Genomic DNA, 19,094 nt, shown 5'->3' with positions numbered 1-19,094 from the left:
TATCACATTAGTAGATGTGCAAGTGAATGAGCCTCTGATGGTGTGGCTGATGTGATTGGGTCCTATGATGGCATCGCTAGCGTAGATATGGGGACAGAGAAGGCAACGGGGTTTGTTACAGGGATTGGTTCCTGGGTTAGTGTTTCTGTGGTGTGGTGTGTAGTTGCTGGTATTTGCTTCAGGTTGGGGTGCTGTCTGTAAGCAAGGATTGGCCTGTCTCCCAAGGTCTGGGAGAGTGAGGGATCGTTGATGATGCGCTGGAGAGGTTTTAGCTGGGAGCTGTACATGATGGTCAGTGGTGTTCTGTTATTTTCCTTGTTGGGCCTGTCCTGTAGCAGGTGATTTCTGGGTACTCTTCTGGCTCTGTCAATCTGTTTCCTTTCTTCCTCAGGTGAGTATTGTAGTTTTAAGAACGCTTGATAAAAATCTTGTAGGTGTTTTTGTCTCTGTCTGAGGGGTTGGAGCAAATGTGATTGTATCTTAAGACTTGGCTGTAGACAGTGGATCGTGTGATGTGCATTTCACACACCCAAGCCAGTAGGAAAGCACTTCAGTCTCCCTGGACACTCAAAAACAGATTTAAAAGTAGCCATACGTCAACAAAAAAACTTCAAAAACAGACTTCAAAGAGAAACTGCTGAGCTACAATTCATTTGCAAACTTAACACCATCAATTTGGGCTTGAATAGGGACTGGGAGTGGCTGGCTCACTTCAAAAGCAATTTTTCCACTCTTGGTATTGACATCTCCTCATCAATTATTGGGAGTGGACCACATCCACCCTGACTAAATTGGCCTTGTCAACACTGGTTCCCACTTGTAAGGTAACTCCCTTCTCTTCATGTGTCAATATATATTTATGCGGGTATCTGTAATTTTCACTCCATGCATCTGAAGAAGTGGGTTTTTTATCCACGAAAGTTTATGCCCAAATAAATCTGTTAGTCTTTAAGGTGCCACCAGACTCCTCGTTGTTTCCAGTTAGTTAGCAGAGTTTTCTCCATACCCGGTGCCAAGGCATGCCTTGGTCACTGGGCTTCAAGTCCTGTGTCACCTGCAATAAGGCAATCTCCTGAGTTGTTTGAAGTGCTTGGGTGAGGCTCACATTGGGGACTGGTACCAAATTTGCAGGGACTTTAAACCCCGTACCAAAATGACTGGCAGGGTAGATTGAAGTTTTGCCTCATGGAGGCGACGCTGAGACCTTCCTCCTAGCGGAGCTGGTCAGACTTGGCACTGAACACCTCAGTGTCACTGAGGAGTGGTTTTCCTATGGTGTAGGAAACCTGGCACCATTTGCTAGCCTTGGTGCCGAGGAAGGGGCACAGGGGGCAGCCAGCCAAGAGGGGACATTTCCCAACTCCAGGCCTGGGAAACAGAGCAGAGTGCAACCTAAATCAGGCCACTCCTCTGCCTTGGCATCAGTCGGCACTGTTGACTCCAGGCCTTATGCGGGTATCAGGAAGCAATCCACTTATGGGAGTTCTGCATAGCCCATGTAATTTGTCTTGAGGCTTCTCACCTTTCAGGAGTGCAAAACGAACTGGCAGATTGCCTCAGCAACCTCCAATCATCATAAGTGGTCCCTTTTCCTGGACATCATGAGGGATGCTTCCCAGTGGTGGGGGACTCCCCAGATAGACCTGTCTGCAACTGGGCTCAACAGAAAGTGTCACCAGTTTTGCTCCCTGCGAGTCCACAGCCCAGGTTTGCTCACAGATGCCTTCTTGCTCCCATGGACAGGTCACCTGTTCTACGCTTTCCCCTCTATCCTACTCATGCACAAGGTTCTGCTAAAAACCAAGCGGGATCGGGCGTGGGTCATTCTGATAGCCCCACCTTGACTCCATCAGCACTGGTTTGCCACACTGCTAGGCCTTTCTGTGGCTGCTCCAATTCTACTCCTTCTATATTTGGACCTGATCTCCCTGGACTACAGTCGTCTGCTCCACTCGAACCTCAGCTCCCTCCACCAGGGCTATGTACCTCTCAAAATGGAGGCGGTACTCCATATTGGCTTCCCAGCAGGGAGTCTCACCCACACAGTTGTCTCTGCAGGACATGCTCGACTATTTGCTATGCTTGAAACAGCAATGTTTAGCAATTTCCTCAATTAAGGTCCACTTTGCAACGATTTCAGCATTTCATCCCCTGGTGGAAAGCTGGTTCGCCTTTTCATGAGATGTCCATCCATTTCCCCAAGGGCCTGGAAAGACTATACCCCCAAGTACAGGAACCCATCCTTCCATGGGACTTAAACCTGGTCTTATCAAAACTTATGGGTTTCCTGTTTGAGCCATTGGCAATATGTCCCTTGTCATACCTTTCATGGAAGGTGGCTTTCTTAGTGGCCATTACTTCGGACAGAAAAGTCTTGGAGATCTGCACCCTCACATCGGAGCCTCCATACATGTGTTTTTTTTTTTTTAAGGATAAGGTGCAGCTGTGTCCTCCAGCTTCCTCCTGAAGGTGGTTTCCCTGTTTCATAGTAATCAGGCAATCTTCCTGCCTGTTTTCTCCTCAAAGCCACATGCAAGGAGGGAGGAGCAATGTCTTCACACTCTGGGTGTTAGGCTGCCTTAGTGTTCTACACAGAGAGGACTAAATCATTCTGTAGATCCAGCCAACTCTTTGTAGCGATTGCTGACAGGAGGAAAGGTGTCCCTGTCTCAGCTCAGACTTTTATCGTGGATTACACCGTGCCATTTGCACGTGTTATGAGCAGGTGGGTGTGCCACCACCAGCTATCCTGACTGCCCGCTCCATGAGAGCGCCAGCAGCAGCAGCAGCAGCAGCATTCTTGGCTCAGGTCCCTATTCAGGACATTTGCAGAGTGGTGACTTGGATGTCAGCGCATACATTCTCTCGTCATTACACCTTTACTCAACAAGCTAGGGACGATGCCCATTTCGGTCAAGCTGTTTTACGGTCAGCATGTCCATGAACTCTGATCCCACCTCTTATGCAACTTTTTGGGATTTATCTACATCCTTAAATTGGAATGGACATGTGCAATCACTCAAAGAAGAAAAATCATTTAATAACCTTTCTGTAACTGTTGTTCTTCGAGATGTGTTGCACATGTCTATTCCAGAACCTACCGTCCTACCCCTCTTTTTCGGAGTTGGCTGGATAGAAGGAACTGAGGAGGTGCAGGGTCATCTGGGCCCTTCATACTGGCACTACAAATGTGCAGCACCAGAGCCACTCTGACAGGTACCACTACCACTGAGGGAAAAATTTCTCGTGTCTGTGCTAGGGGCATGCACACACCTTCCTTGGAATGGACATGTATAACACATCTCAAAGAACAACAGTTAAGCAGAGGTTAGTAACTATTTTTTCTAGTAGGTTTAATTTGTACCTCAATAGTAGTACACAGAATGGGTACACTTTAAGGGGTGTATATCAAGAATTGATTCTCACCAGGGGAGAGTATATTATAAATAAAATAATTACCATGCAGTTTTGTATAGCTGGAAGCCAAGGAGCTGGGAAGGGGTTCTACAAATTGTCCTCATAAAGTGGAATGTACAAGGAGTCTTTTAAAAATAAGGTACATATATGCACAATACACTTCCAAAATATCAACATGTTGTTAGACTATGTCGCTCTTGTGCAATAAAATGCAGTTATGCTACACTAGCTTTCCCTGTAAGTTGTCAGAACCTACATGTTACTAGAGTCTCAGTTATTCAGTCCATTAGGCCAATTATACATCTTGAGGGAGAACCCCTGGGCATGATTTATGAGCATCCTTTTATAGTACTTTCCTACTCACCTATCATTAGATTATTATTTGCCACTGTCAAGGTTTCCAGACGTCCTGAAAGCCTTTTTACAGGTTTAGTCTAACCTCTTAATAGTAGAGAATGTGATGAGTGTTGTTGTGGTGAAGTACTCCAACAATAAGAAGCCTAATATACAAAATAGAAAAATATGGACAAAAGTAATACAATATTTAAACAAACATTAAACTAAGACAACTGAAATTTAAGCAAGAATGTTTGTATTTATAAGAGTTTAGAACCTGGTTGTAACAAGAATAGTGATGTCACAAATATTAACCTTTTCATTCATAAATACTTCTTAACCATGCGTAAAATGTGTTCTTTTAGTGGCTCTTCTGCATTAAGGACCAAAGAACACAGAATCAATGTGAGATCTACAGTAATGCTCGTAGAATGATGAAAGCTTATATCATCTCACTCATTTTCTTTTTAGGAAAATCCGGAGAGACTACCCTTCCAAAATCCTTATTCAACTGTGTGCTGCATTACTTCTACTCAACCTAGTTTTCCTCCTTGATTCATGGATTGCTCTGTATAACATACGAGGCCTGTGCATCACAGTTGCTGTATTTCTTCATTATTTCCTCTTGGTTTCCTTCACTTGGATGGGCCTGGAAGCATTCCACATGTATCTTGCCCTTGTCAAAGTGTTTAATACCTATGTACGGAAATACATCCTTAAGTTTTGTATCGTTGGCTGGGGTATGTATATTTTTCTGGTTTTGGAACCTAAAATAAATATAGGTTTCAGAGTAGCAGCCATGTTAGTCTGTATTTGCAAAAAGAAAAGGAGTACTTGTCGCACCTTAGAGACTAACAAATTTATTTGAGCATAAGCTTTCGTGTGCTACCTCCGATGAAGTAAGCTGTAGCTCACAAAAGCTTATGCTCAAATAAATTTGTTAGCCTAAAATAAATATAGTTTCTTTACAACAATTTTGGTGGATGGAAGACGATTTAAAAGGAACAACAAAGCAAGTATCAAATACCTGTTGCCTGTAAGAATCTCAGATGCATTATCAATAACAGGGTTCTATTTACTTCACTATTCTGTGACTTTAGCATGTTGCAGAATTCACCCCTTGTTGCAAAGTTTTTCAGATTGTAAGTTCTTCTGGGGCATACACAATATATTGTGGATTCTATTGCAATTCAAATGAATCATAAATTGTTTCTGTTGGAACTACAGTTGCAGCTGCCTGAGAGCCAATTACACATTTGACTATTTCCATCTCCAACCCCCAAAGCAGATGGTATCTCTTCCATTGGGGAAATTAATGTTATTGCTCCAGAATATCAACTACATATTCTACCTCTAGAGTGCTACTCTTTCTAACAAAAGGTAGCAAAACAGTGCCTATGACTTAAGTGATGAGAAAACCCTAGGCCTGATTCTCTTCTCTTACCCATTATTGTAAATCAGGAGTAACTGCACTGAAAACAATGGAGTTAAACTAGTGTAAAACAGGTGTGAGAGGCAAAAGCAAGCCCATTGTATTTCATGTCCTTAAATCTGTGATATCAAAGAGCATATGCAACACATGTTGCTAGTTTACTGTAGGTTGCAAGTGATATAATTGGATCAAGTCACAGAATATATAGTCTTGTTCAGAAAGATTAAAACTTCAAATGTGTGCCAGTTTATTTTGCCTTTTACAAAGTAAGTTATCATGATATAACAGTCTCCGACAGCCTTCATAACCTGGCCCTAGGTTTCATAGGATAATATAGTAATTTCATCTCATAATTCTGAGTGAAAGTTTTGTGATAACTATTATCTAATCTTTCAGGTGTACCACTTCTAGTGGTAGGCATTGTATTGGCTATAACACCAAATAACTATGGGCTTGGATCATATGGAAAGTTTCCTAATGGCTCACCAGATGAATTGTAAGTTAAAAGATAGGCATATTTTAAAAGTGAATGCTAACAGAATGCTTTTATCTAATGGTTATGTGTGAGTGTGTATGTGAGCTTCTTTCCTGAAAGTGACACTTCTGTGAATAAATCTCTGCAGTATATATTAAGTTTCTTCCTGAAACTATTTGCAAGGCTATGATCCTGGTCACAAAAGAGGGTATACTCCAAAACACTGGCATGGAGCTAGAACATGAAAATAAGGTGAAGGCAAGACAAGAGAAAGAAAGGAGATGGGGGGATGAAGAGTAGAGTGTAGAAGAAAGCAAGCCTAAATGTGAAAAACAAAACAAACAAAAAACATCATATTGCCTAAGGAAACGGGAAACCTAAACCTAATCCATTGGTGTATTTTTTTTTTGCTTTAGCCCTTGGGATTCATTCAGATAGATGATGATGGACACTGTTATAAATACCTAGATAGAGAGATGAAAACTTGAATCGGTGTATGTGGCCTTGAGTATTGCAGGATGAAGTGTTTTCAACAAAATATAGCCATGTCTAATACTATTCTTTACCTAATACCTATTACTAAAATGAATGTCTGATAATATGATCTTTCCTCCTTTGTTTTTGTATTCTAGCTGCTGGATCAACAATAACATTGTCTTCTATATTACTGTTGTGGGATACTTCTGCATGATATTCCTGTTGAACGTCAGCATGTTTATAGTGGTGCTGATTCAGCTTTGTCGAATCAAAAAGAAGAAACAACTTGGAACTCAGAGAAAAACCAGTATTCAAGACCTCAGGAGTGTTGCAGGCCTCACATTCTTATTGGGAATTACTTGGGGATTTGCCTTTTTTGCATGGGGGCCAGTAAATCTGATATTTATGTACCTCTTCGCCATCTTTAACACGTTACAAGGTAAGTTTATGCTTTGTTATGGCCTTTTGTATAAAAATGTAATGAATAATTCCATTTTAAGAAATGCTTTATTATGCACAAGTGTTTACCAAAAATTATATCTTTGCTGTTACGTAATATAAAAAATAAAACTACCTTGAAGATGACCCTTCTTAATTGTTGTATTACATTTAAAGAAAATTAATGCAAAGCAAACACTTTCAGAAGTGACATGCTGTCTTTTTGAGTGCATTGTAATTACAATTATTGTCTTAAGGTCCATTCATAGAATCAGAGAAGCTACAAGACAAAAGACCTATTGGGTCATTTAGGCTCTGATGTAATTGATTTGCTTTTGAAAATGTTTACCCTATGTTGCATTTTCAAATGTGAGTTAGGCATTTAGGACCCAATTTTTAAAAGTAATTAGGTGTTGTTCCATTCAGCATTGCAAGGTATCAGTGACTTAGATGGCTGAGTCCCATTTTCAAAAGTAACTTAGGCACTTAGGAGGCTGATTCCCATTGGCTTTCACTGTGACTTACACTTCTCAGTGCCTAAGTCACTTCTGAAGATGGGACTTACCTGTCTAAGTCACTTAGGCCCAAATCTGAAAATCCCACTAATTTCAATGGGAGTTAGATGTCTAAATATCTTTGAGGATGTGGGCCTTGGGCCTTGCAACAATGAGCAGAGCAACATCTAAATGCCATTAAAAATCTGAGCATTAGGGCCAAATTGAAGTGCCCAAAGCAGCAGATTTTCAAAAGCAACTAGGTGCCTAAATCCTGTTGAAGACAATGGGAGTTAGGGGTCTAACTTACCCTGAGAACTGGTCCAGAAAATGCTAATCTCTGTCTTCTCCAGTCCAAACTTGTAGCTTCTCCTTTATTTTTCATTCCCTGTAATCTAATTTAAAGAATTGCACAACCACATTCTTCTTTGATAAATTGTAGCTGGAAGGCAGTGTAAATATTTCTGACACGCTTTCTTTGAAAAGTGGAAGGTTTGGAAGCAAGTACAGTTCCACTCTGTATAGGAAGCCGTGAGTAGCAAGTGTATTTGTGACCTGGCACAGTTTGAGGTACTCCCACATTGTGTGAGTTGCATCCTTCCAGGAAAAGATGTGGCTTTCAATTTGTGGTGAAGAGGGCTACAATTACTGTTATTTGAGCATGAGTTGTTAGCCTATGTGGGCTTTCACTATGACTTAATTGTGATTGGTTGGGGGGGGAGCGAGGGAAGGGGAGACCAAAAGCTGCCTCGTAACCTTGAATTTGTATTTGTTTAATAAAATTTGCCCCAGTGGCTTATCAACACGGACACTGGTCTGTAAGTGTGTTCTATTGATTCCATCACCACCAGCAGCAATATATTAACTCCAAATAAAATACAGAGAAGTTCCACAAAGTATGTGGAGAAAGCCAAAGCTATGCACTTGATTATACCTCCTATTTGAAATTGTACAGCTATAACGAGACTGTGTTGTTATCTTGTCTTGATTTCTGTACTGGAAGATTCAAATAAACATGTAGCTCCACACAGATCTTCATGTTTTAAACTCCAGTTACCTGATGCATTTGTATTTTTGGTACTCTGTATCCTCCTTATATCTAATACATATCGTGCAAGTGTAATGAGAAAAAGCATTTTCAGCTAATGGCATCAGTCCATTGTTTAGACTATCAGTGTTTCTTCTGAACAAGAAGGTGTGAGAGCATTTGATTGGAATCAGTTGACTTGAGAAGAAACAAAAGGAAAATGATACATCCATTTAAAAAAGTTACAAAACGGCAAAAATTCTGTGGCTTGAAGTAATATTCTGACATTTGGTACTTTGCAGGATTCTTCATTTTTATTTTCTACTGTGTGGCAAAGGAAAATGTCCGCAAACAATGGAGACTATATCTGTGTTGTGGAAAATTCAGGCTGGCTGAAAATTCTGGTAAATATTAAACACTACTTTCTAAATATGTAAATTATATAATTAAAGTCAGGTGTAAAGTCCCCATTGTCCTGAGCAAATATTGTTATGTAATAAATGGCATAGCAATATTTCCAGATCTATCTACTACTTTGTTTTATTTTCCTGATGCATAAAGATTGCATTTTATTTAATTGCAAAATACTGCTGTATAAAGTATTAATTTTGATTGATTGGGACTCTGCATATGTGTAAGGCTGCAGCCTTGTGGAGTCCTTTGTATGACTGGGACCTAAATCAATCCCCAAAGATCTGCTTCCTCAAAGTCAGTGGTAGCCTTAGCAATGACTTCAGTGGGAGCAGGGTCAGAAGCAGCTTTGAGAATAATGTGTGTTCCTAACAATTTGGGGGGTGGGGGTGAGTCTTTCTTTGTACCATAATTGTCTTTGAAAAGTTATATGCACCCTTACACAGTTTAAACTCAAAGGTGAAGTACTGCGGTTGCAGTTACTGATAATCTCTAAATGGGCCTACAGTCACAAAAGTATGATTAGTGACTTTTTAAAACTAAGAAATTAAAAAAGAGAAAATGTAAATTCTTACACATCTAGAATTATGCAATTCCTAGGAGAATAGTTTTCTATCTGAAATATTGGGAAAAGATCTTTGGTAGAAGTTAAGTTAAATTGCGTTATTAACTGTACTCTTGCATTTATTTTTGCTTGAATGTACTGCACTATTTTCTGTACCATTTATTCTACTATAGATTGGAGTAGAACTGCTACTAATGGTTTAAAGAAGCAGACTGTAAACCAAGGAGTATCCAGTTCTTCCAATTCCTTACAATCAAACAGTAACTCTACTAATTCCACCACACTACTAATGAATAATGATTATTCAGTTCACGCAAATGGGAATGGTATGTATGTTGCAACATAGTACTTTTCAAACTATATCCTTTTGTTATTTTAAAACAGTTTTAGGCTCTCTTATGGCAATTTAAGGTGGGCAGTGAACCAATTATTATTTATGAATACAGAATCAAAATGTTTGTGTGGTCTTATAAATAATACTACAATTATCCAGTTGATATAGCAGTACTTTTAAAAAAAAATACTTACTTCTCATACTTAATTGTGAACTGGTGATTATGTGCAAAATTGTAAATGGTATACATTACTCAAATACCCAGCAGAGGTGCTCTTTATACCCTGCTTGTCAGCTGAAGACAAAACTAGCAGTGGAAAGCTTTAAGAACATTTTAAAATAGCTTTATCAAGCTGTATCAACTATTAAAGAAAAAACAATCTACAGATAAAAGAAATGTGATGACACCCAATAAAACACTTTTTAAAAACATGAAAGCTATCATTTGGGAGTGCTATTAGTGTATGAGGGCTTGATCTGCAGAACCCCTGCTATCATGACCAGGACGTCCACATGTAAACCCCTGTCATAAATATAAAGGGAAGAGTAACCACCTTTCTGTATACAGTGCTATAAAATCCCTCCTGGCCAGAGGCAAAACCCTTTCACCTGTAAAGGGTTAAGAAGCTAAGGTAACCTCGCTGGCACCTGACCCAAAATGACCAATGAGGGGACAAGATACTTTCAAATCTGGAGGTGGGGGGAGAAACAAAGGGTTCTGTCTGTCTGTGTGATGCTTTTGCCGGGAACAGATCAGAAATTCAAGCCTTCCAACTCCTGTTAAGTTAGTTAGTAATCTAGCTAGAAAATGCATTAGATTTTCTTTTGTTTAATGGCTGGTAAAATAAGCTGTGCTGAAGGGAATGTATATTCCTGTTTTTGTGTCTTTTTGTAACTTAAGGTTTTGTCTAGAGGGATTCTCTGTTTTGAATCTGATTACCCTGTAAGGTATTTACTATCCTGATTTTATGAGGTGATTCTTTTACCTTTTCTTTAATTAAAATTCTTCTTTTAAGAACCTGATTGATTTTTCATTGTTCCTAAGATCCAAGGGTTTGGGTCTGTGTTCACCGGTACCAATTGGTGAGGATTATTATCAAGCCTTCCCCAGGAAAGGGGGTGTAGGGCTTGGGGGTATATTTTGGGAGATGATGTCTCCAAGTGGTCTCTCTCACTGTTCTTTGTTTAAAACCCTTGGTGGTGGCAGCATACTGTTCAAGGACAAGGCAAAGTTTGTACCTTGGGGAAGTTTTTAACCTAAGCTGGTAAGAATAAGCTTAGGGGGTCTTTCATGCAGGTCCCCACATCTGCACCCTAGAGTTCAGAGTGGGGAAGGAACCTTGACAACTCCGTATGAGGCTGGGGAAGCAGAGTAAGAAAGGGAGAATGGGACAACAGAGGCTATAAAATCTTCTCACTTAAGAGGTCATAGCCAGAGGGCTGCATTGCTATTGGCTACTGGGCAAGTAATGGAGCTCAGTTCCAGTATTTTTCCTGTGACTTCCATGGCCAGTCTTCCCTAATGGAAATGTATTTATGTGTTGCAGGAAACGGTGCTTAAGGACAAAGTGCTTCATGACTTACATTCCAAATATGCATGCTTCCATTTAGGACAAACTGAATGCTGCCCACTAAGTTGTTAGTCTCTGTAGGCAAAGTGGATATACTCATTCCCTATCCATCTCTCCCCTTTCCTGGTTCATGAAAATGCAGGTGTTCAAATGTCACTGCACTCCATTTCAGATACAAATTGGAGTGGCTAGTGAGAAAATTAGATATGGACATAATTTGAATGCACCCACAAAAAATGAACCTCTCATGGCTGAAAGTAATCTAAGTTTTGCATCTTTATCTAATGACAGCACAAAAAAGAGAGCATGACTTATGCCGGGGTGGCCAAACCGTGGCTTGTGAGCTCCATATGGCTCTTCTACAGTTGAAGTGTGGCTGGCAGAGGCCCCACATTCCTCCCCATTCTTTGCCTACCAGACTGGGGGAGGCGGGAGCTTGGGGCTTCAGCCCTGTGGCGGGTGGTGGGGCTAAGGACTTCTGCCCTGCAGGGAGGGGTCTCAGGGCATCAGCCCTGTGGCAGGCACACCGCAGGCCTGAAGCCCTGAGCCCCAGCAGGCATGCCCATGGGGCTGCAGCCTTGAACCCCAGCAGGCACCTCCCACAGGGCTGAAGCGCCAAACCCTGGCAGGTGTACCCTGGCTCTCGAACTGCTGAAGATTGTCATATGTGGCTCGGATGGTCAGTAAGTTTGGCCACCCCTGACTTATGCTTTGGCCATGTTGGTTGTGCACTCTGATGGTGCAGCATTTCCTCTTTCCATGCTGAAAATAAAAGTAATGATTCAGGTTATCCCACACTTTGGAGCACATAGGTCATCATATGTTATAAGACATGAATACTGTAATCCTGGATGCCTAAAGGCCAGTGTTTCTTTCACTCAGTCAAGGGTTGACTCACAGCACTATTGTAATTGCTCAAATTGTTTTATAGGCAGTTGATGACCTTCACAGACTGGCTACTTTGTCTGTATGATTAGTACTGGGATGTGGCTGTAGTTGTCAATCTGTTTCTTCACTTCAGCAGGTGGGTATTGTAGTTGTAAGAACGCTTGATAGAGATCTTGTAGGTGTTTGTCTCTGTCTGAGGGGTTGGAGCAAATGCAGAGACAAACACCTACAAGATCTCTATTAAGCGTTCTTACAACTACAATACCCATCTGCTGAAGTGAAGAAACAGATTGACAGAGCCAGAAGAGTACCCAGAAGTTACCTACTACAGGACAGGCCCAAGAAAGAAAATAACAGAACGCCACTAGCCGTCACCTTCAGCCCCCAACTAAAACCTCTCCAACGCATCATCAAGGATCTACAACCTATCCTGAAGGACGACCCATCACTCTCACAGATCTTGGGAGACAGGCCAGTCCTTGCTTATAGACAGCCCCCCAACCTGAAGCAAATACTCACCCACACAACAAAAACACTAACCCAGGAACCTATCCTTGCAACAAAGGCCGTTGCCAACTGTGTCCACATATCTATTCAGGGGACACCATCACAGGGCCTAATCACATCAGTCACACTATCAGAGGCTCGTTCACCTGCACATCTACCAATGTGATATATGCCATCATGTGCCAGCAATGCCCGTCTGCCATGTACATTGGCCAAACCGGAAAGTCTCTACATAAAAGAATACATGGACACAAATCAGATGTCAGGAATTATAACATTCAAAAACCAGTCGGAGAACACTTCAATCTCTTTGGTCACGCGATTACAGACCTAAAAGTGGCAATTCTTCAACAAAAAAACTTCAAACCCAGACTCCAACGAGAGACTGCTGAATTGGAATTAATTTGCAAACTGCATACAATTAACTTAGGCTTGAATAAAGAGGTCTATAACATATTGACTAGTGTGGAGAAAATGAACAAGGAAATATTTACGCCTTCACATAACACAAGAACTAGAGGTCACCTAGTGAGATTAATAGGCAGCAGGTTTAAAACAAACAGAAGGAAGTACTGCTTCACACAACGCACAGTCAACCTGTGGAACTCTTTGCCAGGGGATGTTGTGAAGGCCAAAACTATAATAGGGTTAAAAAAAGAACTAAATAAGTTCATGGAGGATAGGCCCATCACTATTAGCCAGGATGGGCAGGGATGCAACACCATGCTCTGAGTGTCCCTAGCCTCTGTTAGCCAGAAGCTAAGAGTGGCCGACAGGTGGTGGATCACTCAGTGATCGCCTGTTCTGTTAATTCCCTCTGCAGCACCAATTGTTGGAAGACAGAATACTGAGTTAGATGGACCATTGGTCTGACCCAGTATGGCCCTTCTTAAGTTCTTATTTTATGTTCTTATGTTCTTATATCCTGACACCTTATATTAGAAAAATAAGTAAACATCTTTCATATTTAACAGTGCTTTTGGATAATAATGTTAGGTAGAGTAAAATCTTTAGCTTGAATTCAAATGTCTACCATTTTCACATAATATTGTCCATATATGTAGGCGAACTACATGTTGTGAAGAAATCATGAAACTTGAGGAAATAAATCCTGAATGGCATTTTGCCATGTTCTCATTAGCTTTCCAAATTAAATGAGTTTGTGAAATAGTTCCTTTTGTCCCATCCCCCTCTAAAACCTTCCTCCATTGTTTGATACTAGCAGGATTAATGCACTTGGTACCTGACAATTCAGTTTACAGGTAAAAAACAAAACAGTAATTCTCACAGCCATTAAGACAATGTGGGTGAGGTAACCTCTTTCATTGGACCAACTTCTGTTGGTGAGATAGACAAGCTTTCAAGCCACACAGAGCTCTTCTTCAGGTGTACCTTTCCAAGATCTGAAGAAGAGCTCTGTGGGGCTCGAAAGCTTTTCTCTCTCACCAACAGAATTTGGTCCAATAAAAGATATTACCTCCCCCACCTTGTCTCTCTAATATCCTGGGACTGACACAGCTACATTAAATAGAAAGACTTACAATACGCACCTAAGCCTTTGCTGTACTTGTGCATTGTGGCAACTGAGCCACAAATCCCAGCACAGCTTTCCAGAGCAGAGGATTTTTGGTCCTCAGTGGTATTTTGGAATTATAGACAAACTCCATTGGTTTTAATAGGTGAGCAATTCCATTGATCTGAGGTCATCTCCCTGTCCTGTCCAATGCTGGTCTCTCAGATGACACAGAGTCTATGGTCTGCTTCTGCAGTTAGGTTCTGTCCAGGCTGAGGCTCTCGGCATATGTCCTGAGTTGGTACATCATCTTTCTGCTGATGCACCATTGCAGATGGAGGTGATGGACCATCATTTCCTAACCCACCTGGAAGCCTGAAAGGCTTTTATGATAGACACTACCACACATGCATGGAAGTAAGCTGCTTATTTTTACTTAATTTTTAATTGAATGTTTTGAATGCTGTGAGTCTGACCCTGCAGCCTCCATTCATACCAAAAAGAGTTTTAAGTGAGTTGGATGAAGCTTTAGACCCTGTATTACATATACCCTGATGGTTTCCTTCCTTTTTCTTTCCTCTTAAAATATGGGGGGGGGGTCAGTCATCTGGAGAGAGAGAGTCCTCCTTGCAAGCCCTTTGATGAACCAGTTCCTTCCACTCATCTGCCTCTCATAGGGCAGTTGTACCTGAGGAGAGATAAATATACTGATGGAAGGACAGGAGTATACTGATGGTGGATAGAGTAACGCAAGATGGTAAGTTTGGAATTTTGGATGTATACAGGCTGTGGCTTTGCTTAGTTAGTGGATCTCTAATTTATAATTTTGTACTGTCACTTCACACTAATGTCTCTTCTTCTGCCTTTCTCTTGCAGATTTGCAGAGTTTGTGGGAATGGGTGTCTCCCAGATGAACATTCAAATCCCATCACTCAGCATTGTTTTTCAGTCTTTCTGTTACCTCTGCCTGGTTTTGCAGCCTTTATTTTATTACAAGACATGAAGAGGAATAAAACTATCATTTATCTTATCTGTTTATTTGTATGTGTTTCAGTGATTGACAGTCTTGTGCATTAAATTGTGTATGTTTGGGTTTTATATCCTGTGTATTTTTCCAGCTTTCTTTAGCAGATCCAACACCAGCCCAGCAGATTTGCAGGGAATTGAGAATTACCATTGGATAGTTTGCTGTCATCATTTTCTAAAACGATGAGAAAAAACTTTACAAATCTAGTCCTAATCAGAGCCAGATCAAGGCATAGGTATTATAGGTCTGAACCAACAAAGCCCTAGCTCCTGGAGATATGTGAATTACATCAGAATCTGAACTTTAATTTAAAATAAATAAAATAAGTTTCTGGCTCTTATTGCAAAGAAAAGCTTGAAAATATGACCCAAGTGCAAATGATACAGTAGGGTGACCAGACAGCAAGTGTGAAAAATCAGGACAGGGGGTGGGAGGCAATAAAGCCTATATAAGAAAAAAAACCCAAAAATCGGGACTGTCCCTATAAAATCGAGACATCTGGTCACCCTATGATACACTGACATCTGCTTGAATCTGTAGGGAGCTTGGAACAAGAGCTCTGAGAGACATGTACGCTACACAAAACCTCCCCCAACAGAAGACCATGTGGTAGGAGGAGAAGAGAGCAGCAGGCCAAGCCCTGTCACTCAAACAGGAAAAATCCTGTCTGCTGGGCTAAGTACTGGGCTCCCAGTGCTGACGCTCCTGGGAACTAGAATGCAACCCTATTGTGCTGCCCCTGCCTCTTTGGGGCAGAGCCATGGGGGAGTCCTGTGTTCTGCTGTGCCTCTGCCCCTGGATGGTCTTAATCTAGCTTTGGTGTTGGCTGGATCAAACCACTGTCCCTCACATGGAAGCATATTCTGCAGCCGCTACACCAGTCTTAGAAATTCACTGTTCTGTTTATTTAAGAAAACTTCATTCCCCTTTGTTAGTCAGAAGGATATTTTCATGCACTGGATCTATGACCTCAGATTAAGGCATTCATAAATGTTATTTTTTTAAAAAAAGTTTTGCCAATACTCATACTAATAGCAGTGTTTTTATCTTTAATGAATACAGTTTCCCGCATAAATAACAGCACTGCAACTTCTGCTTGTGAGCCCATTCCTGAATATTTGCTTAACACAAAACACAAACTCTATCTCAAAGGAAATGTTTGTTCATTTTTTGTTTTCCTCAACTTCATATTTTTCTTCACAACCAACCCACATCCTTATTTTGTTTTGTTTTCATATCTTGCCATCTCCTCTGGTTCACTAACAATGCATGGAGGAAAATAGTTTGAAAATGCATTCATCATTTTCTTTTGACTTAATATTAATTAAATCAATTGTAGTAACTGTGGTGAAATACCCTGAAACTTTGAAAATCATTTGAACATAACACAGTCCTTAAAAAGCCTACATAAAATATTAGCAATCATATGTATGCTATGTCTGACTTCTGACATCCCTTTCAAGCTGGCCTACTTTACAAGAAAGAACTACAGAAACTCTACTTTGAAGCATTTGCCCAGTTGGATTTTGTTATTAGAAAAACAATCTAATAACAAATTAGAAAAGAAAGAGTAAAAGTTAAAATACAACTGAAGTATCTAGCATGCAATGTATAGAGATAAGAGATCCATACCCAAGGATTTAGGACTCTTAGAATTTCAGGAATTCTGGAACCCTTTAAATATTCTCGAAGCTTCTGTTCCACTGAGCTGATAAGTCACAGTAAGTGCAAGTATACTTGTTCATAGCTGTGGCAGCACCAGAAACACTCAAACTTTCTATCCATGTGTGGGTTTGGATGCACACTGTGCAAGACCTGTATCTCATATGCTTCAAAGAAAGCAAATTCCACAAACAAGACATGTTTTAAAGAGGTAAAAGCTCAGTGCTCCAGATGTCTTGCAAAGCAGCTAAACTCTTAAAAACATTAAATTAAAAATTAAAGTTTTCATTCAAAATTGTTTTAATTATTGTTTTCTGGGTTCCATGTTTCTAGTAATTAATCTCAATTGATGTATTCTGATTATTTTAATTTTCTTGTTGTATTTTATGTACTGCTACATTACATTTACCTAATTTAGCACATATATTTTTCATTCTGGTGTAAGTCAGTTGGTTCCCGTTTGTGTTGTTTGTGCTTTGGAATTAGACACTATCATTATATAAATTATATCACATATTGTTTGACTAATATGGGGACAAAATATCAGTGGGAGATAACTATATGAGTAAGGTGAGAAGGATTTGGGCCTTCTCTGTAATGATCTATACAGTCTGGGTCAAATTTTGTCCTCAGGCCATATATGAAAATTATTATATAACAAATTAGTTACAGAACAATCCCTAATTAAAACTCATCCCAGGAAGCAAAGAAAAGTGAAATATGACATTTTAAAGAAATATGCATGTTTTTGGTGACTTTTCACTCTGAATCCTTTCTGACTTATGCCATGCTTCTATTTTTGCAGGTAATGTCTCCAGTGAGAAGAACGGTGTTTCTTTCAATGTACAGAATGGCGATGTGTGTCTTCATGACTTTTCAGGAAAGCAACTCGTATTTCATGAGAAGGATGATGCAGACCACAAAAAAACCCGTGTCTCACTCAGAAGGACTTCAAAGAGGGGAAGCCTACATTTTATTAAGCAAATATGATTTTTTTTTCAAAGCACATTGTTTTACAGAGTAAAACATAGATTTTTACTTTGACCATTTTACATAATGTGAGAAGACGAGAAACTGATCCTTATTTAATAGACGGTACTGGGGCCCTGAGGCAGTCATATATTGGGTTGATAAGGAGAGTTATAATTTTTAAAAAAATCATTGCTACTATTTGTCAAGGTACTTCAAATACTACATCACAACTGGTACAATTTCCAATTTGATTTTCCATTCTTCCTTTTTTCCCCCCAAGGTTTAAAGGAAGGTTTGGTTTTAGACTCTTATTTTGTCAGTATAACTACAATTAGTATATCTGAATACAATACACAGTATTGTAAATGTAAATGTAGGTAACTACAAGTTACACTTAAACAAGATTAATTTATCTTTCAAAACGTTATTTTCATTGTCTACTACAACATTTTTAAGATTATAGTTGCAGATTTTATAGCATTGTAAATAAGCTAAATAATATCCACCTTTAAGCATTTTATGGTATTTTTATATTTATTTCTTGTAAAATAAATTTAAAAATATTCCTTTGTATAGAAAAATTGATGTTTTGTTTTAACTTTATTGTTAGAATGTAGATAAAGTTGATTTCAATTAACTTCTGAAAATCCTACATTATATATTCATAGGTAATTTGTTCAATATGTGAAATAACTTACAGTGGTTACAGTGTGAAGATGTTTACAAGACACAGAACTGTAAATATGAACACTATCACTATCGAACCACTGACTGGGACCCAGGAATACAGTGCGTGAATGTCTTTTCAAGGGCTAAAACTCAGCAGGAGGAAGTGATTTATAAAGTAGGCAATAGGCTACTAGCTGTATACTTGGAGTGAAATCCTGGCCCATTGAAGTCAATGGGAGTTTTGCCATTGATTTCAGTGGGGACACTATTTCACTCCTAGTGGTTGTAACAGAGACAAATACACAGCCAGTTCTCAACTGCAATATTTAGAGAAAGATAATTATCATTTAAAAACAGTAGCTGTTATTATTTAGTAGCCAAGACAAGTGTTTGGTTATTAAATTTGATAAAAGATCAATTTCTCTCACATCCTGAGCTATAATGCAGGTTTCTATTTGTTGTTGGTCTATGCTGACAGTCAAATCCTGAGGTCCTTACTCAGTGTTTACTTGTTACCTACTCAGCTATAACTTCTAATGATCTTCAGCAAGCGTTTATGAGGAGAGACTAAAAAGACTGGGACTTTTAAGCTTGGAAAAGAGATGACTAAGCGGGGATATGATAGGTCTATAAGATTGTAAATGGTGTGGAAAAAGTGAATAAGGAAGTGTTATTTACTCCTTGACGTAACATAAGAACCAGGGGTCACCCAATGAAATTGATAGGCAGCAGGTTTAAAACAAACAACAGGACACAATGCAGAGTCAACCTGTGGAACTCATTGCCAGGGGATGTTGTGAAGATCAGAAGTATAACGGGGTTCAAAAAAGAATTAGATGAGTTCATTGAGGACAGTTCCATCAATGGCTATTAGCTCAG

General features: G+C 39.8%; 1 protein-coding gene across 1 annotated transcript in view; it reads left to right on the top strand.

Moving 5' to 3' along the window:
* The window catches only part of ADGRG2 (adhesion G protein-coupled receptor G2), a 105,198-nt gene extending 87,266 nt beyond the window's left edge, over positions 1 to 17,932 (top strand). The window contains exons 31-36 of the mRNA XM_084621839.1: positions 4,225 to 4,493; positions 5,582 to 5,681; positions 6,293 to 6,576; positions 8,399 to 8,500; positions 9,246 to 9,398; positions 17,380 to 17,932. Coding sequence (XP_084477965.1) covers positions 4,225 to 4,493; positions 5,582 to 5,681; positions 6,293 to 6,576; positions 8,399 to 8,500; positions 9,246 to 9,398; positions 17,380 to 17,564 — 1,093 coding nt within the window. The 3' untranslated portion in view covers positions 17,565 to 17,932. The remainder of the gene's footprint in view (positions 1 to 4,224; positions 4,494 to 5,581; positions 5,682 to 6,292; positions 6,577 to 8,398; positions 8,501 to 9,245; positions 9,399 to 17,379) is intronic.
* Positions 17,933 to 19,094: the final 1,162 nt, after the last annotated feature.

Source organism: Lepidochelys olivacea (genome assembly GCF_965140295.1).
Source record: "Lepidochelys olivacea isolate rLepOli2 genome assembly, chromosome: 1".
In the NCBI taxonomy this organism is placed as follows: Eukaryota; Metazoa; Chordata; order Testudines; family Cheloniidae; genus Lepidochelys; species Lepidochelys olivacea.
The sequence above is the reverse complement of the archived record's forward strand: the minus strand, read 5'-3'. Positions and strand labels throughout refer to the sequence as shown.